General features: G+C 38.1%; 2 protein-coding genes across 4 annotated transcripts; one reads left to right on the top strand and one right to left on the bottom strand.

Moving 5' to 3' along the window:
* Nucleotides 1-60: 60 nt before the first annotated feature.
* Nucleotides 61-3,419, top strand: LOC144644570 (uncharacterized). 2 transcript variants are annotated; one of them, XR_013569143.1, is made up of 4 exons: nucleotides 61-195; nucleotides 1,601-1,967; nucleotides 2,195-2,752; nucleotides 2,810-3,419. XR_013569143.1 is itself a non-coding variant. In XM_078504087.1 (3 exons), the coding sequence occupies exons 2-3, from the start codon at nucleotides 1,633-1,635 to the stop codon at nucleotides 2,367-2,369; spliced, it is 510 nt and encodes a 169-aa protein (XP_078360213.1). In that variant the 5' UTR covers nucleotides 61-195; nucleotides 1,601-1,632; the 3' UTR covers nucleotides 2,370-3,419. The 2 variants fall into 2 exon arrangements, 1 of the variants encoding a protein (XP_078360213.1); XM_078504087.1 differs by having other exon boundaries at nucleotides 2,195-3,419.
* A 965-nt stretch (nucleotides 3,420-4,384) lies between these two features.
* Nucleotides 4,385-8,691, bottom strand: LOC144642059 (transmembrane protein 91-like). Of its 2 annotated transcripts, none has more exons than XM_078501056.1 (5): nucleotides 8,569-8,691; nucleotides 7,645-7,772; nucleotides 6,426-6,556; nucleotides 5,525-5,641; nucleotides 4,385-4,623 (listed from the first exon to the last, which is right to left on the bottom strand). In XM_078501056.1, the coding sequence occupies exons 2-5, from the start codon at nucleotides 7,673-7,675 to the stop codon at nucleotides 4,468-4,470; spliced, it is 435 nt and encodes a 144-aa protein (XP_078357182.1). In that variant the 5' UTR covers nucleotides 7,676-7,772; nucleotides 8,569-8,691; the 3' UTR covers nucleotides 4,385-4,467. The 2 variants fall into 2 exon arrangements, with proteins under 2 accessions (XP_078357182.1, XP_078357183.1); XM_078501057.1 differs by having other exon boundaries at nucleotides 7,645-7,769; nucleotides 8,569-8,681.
* Nucleotides 8,692-8,952: the final 261 nt, after the last annotated feature.

Genomic DNA, 8,952 nt, shown 5'->3' with positions numbered 1-8,952 from the left:
AAAAAATGAAAAATAAATATATCAAATATGGTACGAGTATCGGCCCATCCTTAGTTCGTGGTTTGTCGCCGTTGTTCGTGCACAGAGTCACGACAACTCCTTCAGCATTCAGTTGTTTGTTTTCGTAGTGAATGCTTGATGTTACGGGAGATTTTTGCTGCCTAACTGTTGGTAAGCACAGTAAATTTTCTACAGGTAAGCGACAAACAACAGTTGATACCACTAGTATAAATGCCCATGGGTATAGAATAACGAATGACCTTTAGTTATTTTTTTAAATATTTATGCAAGACCTCGCGTACAACAACAATGAACGTACGTGAGTTTTATAAAAGTTTATACATTGGTATAACTAACATAGCTGCTAAACTTATTTTTCAAAATATTTCTCCAAAATTATTTCTCAATTAAGAATACAAAAGTGTAGATTTTTTACAGTACCACACCAAGGCATTCAACTCGTAGAAAAGGGACTGTTGTTGTTTGATTTCTGCTGTGTCAATGGGCTATGTAAACATATCAATATTCTTAATGCAAAACGATCGCAGCGAATACAATACTATTTCTCTGCTACGTACTCACTAACTAGGAAGAGCTTTCCTTACATCATATATATTATTAGCTTACAAATTAAAAGGCAAGAAGATAGGGCTTAATAAAAACTGCGTAATAAGATCAAGTCGCCTTGTGAAAACTGAGCATTGCGTGACTTTTGTCATACTTTTTGTGTGGGTTTATATTGTGTTTTTTAGGGGGGGGAGAGGGGGAGGGAATAGGGCGGTCTGGTAGCAACCCCTTCTCCTTCACTCGAGCCACATCCCGTATTGACCTTCCCATTGCTGCATTAATAATTGCTAATAATGTGCATTCTGTAGATAAAAGATTAGGCTCCCTTTTTAAGTGATGATGTGTAGTTGATGACGTCATCGCTTTATGCAGGGAGCCGACCGGCAGGATCTTTTTGTCCTTTTGTCCTTTTGTCCTTATGTCTTTTTGTCGTTTTCGCCCGATCGAATAGAAATCGCCGCATAGAACTCAAAAGCAAAATACTCCCGTGCAGTCAGAATGGAACACCACAATGCATAAACGAAAGAGACTAAATTTTATATGATGGCATCTATTAGATTTAGTAGACAGAAATTCCAAATTCTTATAAAATACAGGGCCACTGTGAGCAAGAGACCGTTTGACCTTTCTCGCAGCTTAAAAGCTAGCTCCCGCGTATCATGTGTCATTTATCGGAAGTCACACACTACAATATAACACAATCTACTGTTGTTCAATTGAGCAAATCTACGAAGAAAATGTATTATTAACTTTGCATCCTTGGCCAGTGAATTCATAACTACTGTATTTATTTGAATTCCATCAGATCCTAACTATGCTATTTAGTCAATCACCATAATTGCTTCTTAGGTTTAAAAAATGTACACTGCAATTGGATAACAGTCTTTATCACGCATAAGGTGTCGGCTTATTTACGTTGAGGTTTTGACAAATTCAAAATTATGTTAGATTTTTTGTGAAACGTCATCGCTTCTGCATGCACTGCATGCCGTTTATTATTAAAGTTTTAATGCCAGCTCTTGTATTGTTTTAGTGTTATTAGTCACAACTGTGGTATAACTCAAAATGAGTAGCTTTGGTTGGTTGCGAAATATGCTGGGTCAAAAGCTTTCAGATGATGAAATGCGAATAATAAAGCACCCGGCAGTGGAACTCTACAGCCATGTTACCTTCAAGACTATTCAGGCTGGAGCTCTGCTGGGAATGGTTGTCATTGCTCCTGTTTTTCGCCTTGCTGTCGGTCCTCGCACTTTATTGGCTGTCAAGGAAACAGCACTCCGTTATGGAAGAAATGGAGCAATCATTGGGATTCCACTGGGTCCTCTTATGACTTATGCCAAAGCTACCAGTGGCGAGGGCATAAATGAGGATGGAATGTTTGATCGCGCATACAGATTAAGGTACCAAAATATTTCACATAATTTTTAACATACACCACAGAAATGCAGAATCAGGTCAATACTAAAATGCAGTGATCTGAAAAATAAGTATGTCTATTTCATCATTTGTTGATTACAGGAGCTATTGTAACGTCATGGGTAGATTTTAATTGGGGGGCGGGGGCTGTGCCTCATCTTAAAAATCCTGAAATAGATCCTAAAAGCAACCTTCTGTTATTTTCACTCAGGTATAACCGTAACCAGGTGCGAGTGGACCAAGCTTCCCTCCTCGGAGCCTTAGGAGGTGCAGGTGGGTCCTTGTTGTTAGGGGCCTCACCTGTGTCTGGTGCTGTGGTGGGCCTGGTTGGAGGGACAGTTGCTATGGGTCTTTACAACACAGTTGCTGCCGAAAGGCATGTTTAAGCTTGAAGCAGGAGAACAAAGTCAGAGGAAGGCAAATTGTATACTGTAAACGAGACCTGGCATTTCTATTTGCACTTATGCGTCTACAGATTAATTAATTTTGTTGTTTTATCTATTGCTATGATTAAAAAACAGCTTTAAACTACAATTATGGCAGATTATTGCTGTAAGTTCAAAGAAGAAGGGTGTCTGGGCTGTGTAACAAATGTTTTTTGGTTTTTAATTTGATTGAATGAAAGGAAAATTTCTAGACATTCATTTATAAAGCAATATTTTGCAAATCTGAAATGAACATGTTTACTCTGGACAATCACTGAAAGTCTTCTTTATACACAAATATATTTATACTCAAAGTCACTCCCAAAATTGCGTTAGTTAAGACAGTTTTTAAGTTCTTCCCAATGTTTTTTTTCTTTCAATGGCCACACGCTTAAAGTTAGAACCATGAAAGTGGCTTGTGGTTCTATGTGGGAGTGAAAGGGTTTAGAAAACGGCATATTTGAATCAATAAAATTTATGAATGATAACAGTGTAGTTGGTAACTGTAGTCAGTTTGTCATCAGCATGGGGCAAAGAGTCCCTTTTTGTTAACAATCACAGTGTAACATTATATTCTCAAGAGAGGAGATAGTAAAATTATTAAACCACTGGATAAAATTCAGTTTTATTAAATAATATGCTATTTTTTTCTGTAAAAATAATTCAACATGGACAAAGTAAAATTTGGATTATTCGCCCTTGACTTCTATGACGTGACAGTTGAAGAGGTCGAAGGTCGAATCCTGAATTATTACCTCGTAGGAATCAAGGGCAAATAATCTAATTGTTAAGTGTAACTCTAACTTATTTTCCTGCAACTAAGGATTTCCATTTATTTACCTAACATGATGCAGTAATAAACTACACGCTTTAGCGAAATCACGCGCAAGCTGTGTACACGCGCTCATCGTTTTAAAGTCGTGTAACGGTGAATGTCCTTAGTCCTTTCGAGTATTGAATGATCCAACCGGAAAAACGATAAAACGTCGTCATTTTTATACGACCTCCAGTTTTTCTGGCCGTTTATACGGTATAACTGGCGTAGAAAAACTTAAAGAAGATAAAAAATATTACACTGCACACTAATGGTTGATAGCTTTGAAAGAAAATAGCTCAGCCAATCTGATTGCAGCGTTTGCATTAGATTACCATTGGAAGTCATTTTGTTAAGGCCTTATGATATGATTACATCAGAGCTCAAAATTCACCCTCAAGCCTCGTTTACGCGAAATTCTTTTCAAACCTTCGCTACCTTCGTACTATTATTGCGTGGGTACTCTTCCTTGCTGCTTATGATAAAATATTCATATGGACTCTTTCACTTCTGAATTTCTAGCCTGTAATAATAACAGCATCAAAAATATACTTCTTACATCTGTCGGCTCACAGTTTGGTATTGAAAATAATATACATGTGTAAACAGAGTAATAAAAAATAATAATATAATAAAAAAAATAATAAAAAGTATTTTTAAAGTATTTTTATTATTATTTTTTTTAATGAATTTATCAAAAGTCTTTCAGTAAGCAAGACTGCCCTACGGTCACTAACTAAAACGGTAGTCTTGCTTTGAAATAATGTCTTTTTGAAAGGATAATGGTATAATGGGCGCCCGTTGCCAGGGTCTGGCTAGTTGATGACTATTCAGATGTACAATGTCTGCGAAGAACTTGCTTGCAAAGTTCTAAGTTCTCTTGGACTTTTTGTCTGATGCTGAAAAATCTGATTGCAGAACCTTCTTTGCGCGTCGTCCCCTCAAATTCAATTGCGCAAACTTGCTCGAAGTCGCTCCCGCCTTACCCAAGTTTCTTTAAGGGTGCGCTCCTTTGCCGGGATCTATGATCGCTCGGACCCTTTGGGGTCAATGATCTATGATCGATCGGACTGGTGGTCGGTCGGTTTATAATCTCGCTTGACAAAACAACAAATTAGTACACTGCAACTCTGCATGATGTTTATGTACATGGGACACAGCGACGTCATCTTTAGTTGGTCAGTAGGAAAATATGTGAGTTACGGGTGTTGACACCGTTTATGAGTGGTAACAGTGTGACCTTGTTTAGTACAATCGAACAGATAGCCGGACCATGTAATAAAACAGCGCTACTGTTATAATCAAGCAGCCCACTGATATGGAAGCAATGCCCCATCTCCACGCCTGTCGAGAGTTATAGTAAGCACCTGCAGTGTTTCCTTGCATGTAATCCCCGTTTACCTAAAAGAAACGAGGCTACAGTTAGCCGATTGTGAGTAACTTGATCTTTGAGGAACTGCCTCCTGCCAGTTGGGGTTTGTAACAAGTGTATGTTCGATTTGCAATATTTGTTTATTTATTTACAGTGTCTACAATTGGTACAACAGTGCTAAACACTTTGACACTAAATAACGTTATCTATTTTCATTTATTTATATAACGTGCAAGGAAAAATATCAGCACATATTTTCAGTTGGAGGCTATTGCGTTTACTATACTAAATTTTTTTTCACACAAGGCCGCTTATTTTGCGAGACCTTTTCTCCAAGCTTTTTAACCTCAAAGTTATTCTTTTGGCGTTTAAATTGTTGAAAGTCTCTTGAAAATGTTCAGTTTCATACAATTTAACAATTTACTTGGGTTGAAAACTTAACGTGCGAAAGTAAATCGAAAAGTTTGAGGACTGGCGAAAAGCATTTGGGGAATATCATCTGATATCCTGATTCACGTAACATGTTTAGACCAATAGCACACCCGAAAAAATTAATGGATCAGGAAACACCTCGGTATTGAATGGAGAACATTGCATCACGTGACTTGTTTAGACCAATCGCGCAGAATTTGTTATGGATTTTCTTCAATTTGAAAGTAATCGGAAAAATAACTTAGAATACCGTCACGTAGTAGCTCCTTTAAGAGCGAATACGTAATCACTTTGTTCGCTATTCCACTATTTGCTACGTAGAAAAATATCGTGCAATCAAAATAACGCAAAGCAAAGCTTTTGAGATGTAAAATATTATTTTGGGGATAGAATAATGAATTTCTAGCGAGTGGTTTGAACATTTCAAAGACGATTTCCCGGAGTTGTCTTTGAAGCACGCCCCTTTACTGCATAGGTTTGTTATACAGGATAATGTACCTGCACTGCATGGCACAGCGACATCACTCCACATGGACACATGCAAAATATAGTGGTTAGCACCGCCAACATGATATGGTTGGGAGGCATATCTTGATTAAGCGCATCTATTAGCTCCTGCGAAACAGTTTTAAAACAAAAAAAATACAAATACATTTAAAACAAAAATTTCTCAGACCTACCTTTTTCAAACGTTTTTCTGCCATCGTGAAATTCTGCAAACAGGCAGATAGGAATCTTGGGTCCTTCAAGATTGATATTTTCTTCTTCGCAAACGACCCAAACAAAGGTCGTGAAATCTAATGCCTATTAAAACTTAGTGTTTATCAAAATTTCTGCTGCTTATTTGACTTATTTGTTTTTACATTTCAAGGGGTTTTACAGAAGCCTTGTTTGCATGTATCGTTCTTTAAAACGCACCCCACAACTTTTTGGACTAGAAATTGTGCAGGTTTTTAGCAAATAGAAAGTTAGTTTCGATCGCTAAAGACGTTTGGGATGAGTGAAATGAATGGCAAGGGGCCATTCTCGTCCCCAAAGCCTTTTTTCGTTTCTCATAGACGGCGGGGCCTTGGCACTCGAATTTTTTTTATTGCCGTTTGAAACAAAGAATTTTTGAACGGAAGTAAAAAACGCCATGACTCTATCATACATCATGACTGCATAGATAAAGACCGGAAGTCTTAGAATCTAGGACTGGAAATCGTGTGTCTCCAAAGCCCTTCGTTTCTCGTGCATAGGCCCCGCCAGCTAAGAGAAACGAAAAGGGCTATGGGGACGAGAATGGGCAAGGGGCAAGAGAAACTACACATGAACTAATTCAGCGTTTCCGCGCCCAGAAGTCTCCTGGAGTTAACGCTAATTGACAAGTTAAAATAACAAAAAGCTGAGTTTATATTACATTCGGTTGTGTTGTAATCGTCGTGCTGCGATTTTGAGGCTGCTGCGTTGTTGGGTACAAGTTGGACATCATACTTCTGACCGGAGAGACGCCTTGCCAGTTAGCAGACTGTGAGTTGGACGTCGGGGCGCCTAGTTTAGAGAGAAAGTGAAGCATGGTGATTAATTTAAATAGTCATGAAAAGTTCTCATATATAGACAACATTTCGAGGAAAACTGATTTGGAGACGTTCTAAATATTTCTGTGAGTAAAGCACTGGCTAAACGGTAACACATGTGGACGCAAGTTCAACTTGCGTACAGACTTGCGTTTGATGGCCAAACGGACTCGCAAGTTTCCCCCCATTGCAAAAAGTCATTTAAAATGCTACGAGTTGCATTTCAGTATTTGAAGTAAACTGCAAAAAATGCGTTGACTTGCGATGGGTGGCGAAATGGTGAAAAAATTGCGTTAACTTAAGTGCAAATTTGATCTCGACCAAAGTAAACGCAAGTCAACGTAAGTGCACGCAAGTCCTGGCCAAACGGAGACCCAAGTGGACGCAAGTTTACAACTTGCGTCTACTTTCGTTGCCGTTTGGTCAGGGCTTAAAATTTTAGACAACGCATCCTCACCTCCTTTTCCGTTTGCTTTTACAAGCACTATCTACTGTCTTCTACCTCACTTTAAAAACGCTTTACACTTGATAATTGGTCACGAATTCGATGCAACAAGAGCCAGAATGTTGATTATGGACCTGCGACTCATGCAGTGTCCATTTTATCTACTGAAGGACACAATCTAAAAAAACTCCAAGTTTACACCAAAAAAGTGCAATTAACAGTCATATCAAAATGTGTGGACACCCCACTAACTCGTTATAGTATCAGGGTCGGCCAAGGGGATAAGTGGTATACCAATATACCTAAAAAACATTTACCTAGTATACCCAAAATTTCCCTTCAAAATAATGAAAATACTGAAATTTGGGGAAACGCAGTATACTTTATACCCATAAAGGCCCAATTTTGGCGTAAAATACTGTATACCCAATTTAAAATCGCCCTGTATACTATATACCCAAAAACCCTGGTAGACCCTGTAGTATGATACGTTTGATCACATAGTAGTTCTATTTTCGTTCAATATGGTTTTGAGGCTGGGGGAGAAGGGAAATGGGCTAGCTATAGGCCTTAAAATGGCATTATGATATTGCGAAGAAGTTGTTCTTCATAATTACCATCAAATTCCCGAGTTCCGTCCGTCTCCATGATGTTACAGCATAGTTGTGAAGGTCATGTTGATGTCTAACTTTTTTGCAGCGATGAAATTTTTTCAAAAGCGCTTGCCTGGCAGTCTGTTGACCTGCTAAAAATTCAAGCGCTCTGTTAGTCCAAAAGGGCACAGTTGGAAACTAATTTCATATTTCAAGAAAGCTTACTTGGTCTCACAAACGTACCGAAATGGTTCATGATGGTTTCAGTGGTTAAATTTTCACGAATTTGTAATCAACCTTTAAGGTGACAGTTTTTGATATGGGCTAGTGACGTTTGAGTTTATCAGTAGTAGTTTTGAATTAAATTTGCACTCAACAGCATCTTAGCGATGCTTTGTACAAGAAAGGCTGTTGTTAATAACGAAAGGTGGGTAATGGTCCGCCTGTTTCCTTTATTTTAAATAATGGTCTCTTTAACCTCGTTTGTTTTCCTTTCACGAGGGATAGAATATTAATTAATTAGTTGTTTTAACACGTAAAGCCCCTGTTTATTGGACTTATGATTCTCAGATCACTTTGAGGTCCTTAACTCCCTGTGTAATTAACTTATACGTACATTTGTGCCATTCCGTGACGAAGGCGATGCCACAAAGACAAGATGCTATTGCTGCGCAATTTGCAAACTCTTGGACAGAATGATGAAGCGATTTGAGCCACGTCAGCTGTCCACCAGGGCCCAGGTGTTCAAACGATGGATAGCGCTATCCAACGGATAATAGGAATCAATATCCAGTGGAAAGCAGAGTCAGTTTTGTCGACATATATCCACTGGATAGTAATTTATCGGGTGGATAGCGTTATCTACTCTTTGAACAAATAAACATCATGTGGCGTTCACATTGAGCAGTGCACGTATATAAACAGTTTAAACTGTTCGTTTACGCTTACCTTATCTGCAGTATACTTCCACACTGTGAAGCAACCTTTTCCCGTGTGTTAATAGGTCGATATTGTCTTTGCTTTTAGAAATTAAGTGAACACACTGTACAGTATAAATACTTTCAAAATAATGTAAGGTATTTACTGCATCATGGTTGAACGCTTAACGACATAATTTAGAATGCAAATTTGTGTTTCATTCAAGCAAAAGTGCGTCATTTCTGAATTTAAATAATAATAACACTATGTACGTTCATTTTTTTCTTGGGTTGATTTACTGAAGTAGATTTCCACAGTAATATAAATTTCTCAGTTGAAGAAACCCTTTCCAATGTGCCATGGTCGATATTGACTTTTAAAATGAAGACAATAAACAATATAAATGCTCAAAAT

The sequence above is a fragment of the Oculina patagonica genome, chromosome 2, assembly GCF_052425735.1.
Source record: "Oculina patagonica isolate OP01 chromosome 2, crgOcupat, whole genome shotgun sequence".
NCBI lineage: Eukaryota > Metazoa > Cnidaria > Anthozoa > Scleractinia > Oculinidae > Oculina > Oculina patagonica.
This window is presented reverse-complemented; position numbering and strand designations above follow the sequence as displayed.

What these genes read in the sequence shown, in the direction of transcription:
- LOC144642059 (XM_078501056.1), bottom strand. Translation starts at nt 7,675, where the DNA reads ATGGAGACGGACGGAACTCGGGAATTTGATG. An exon ending in CGATTACAACACAACCGAAT is followed by an intron (nt 5,642 to 6,425) that starts GTAATATAAACT and finishes ACTGTTTCGCAG; the next exon opens with GAGCTAATAGATGCGCTTAA. An exon ending in CGCTGTGCCATGCAGTGCAG is followed by an intron (nt 4,624 to 5,524) that starts GTACATTATCCT and finishes CGTTTCTTTTAG; the next exon opens with GTAAACGGGGATTACATGCA.
- LOC144644570 (XM_078504087.1), top strand. Translation starts at nt 1,633, where the DNA reads ATGAGTAGCTTTGGTTGGTTGCGAAATATGCTGGGTCAAAAGCTTTCA. An exon ending in GATCGCGCATACAGATTAAG is followed by an intron (nt 1,968 to 2,194) that starts GTACCAAAATAT and finishes ATTTTCACTCAG; the next exon opens with GTATAACCGTAACCAGGTGC.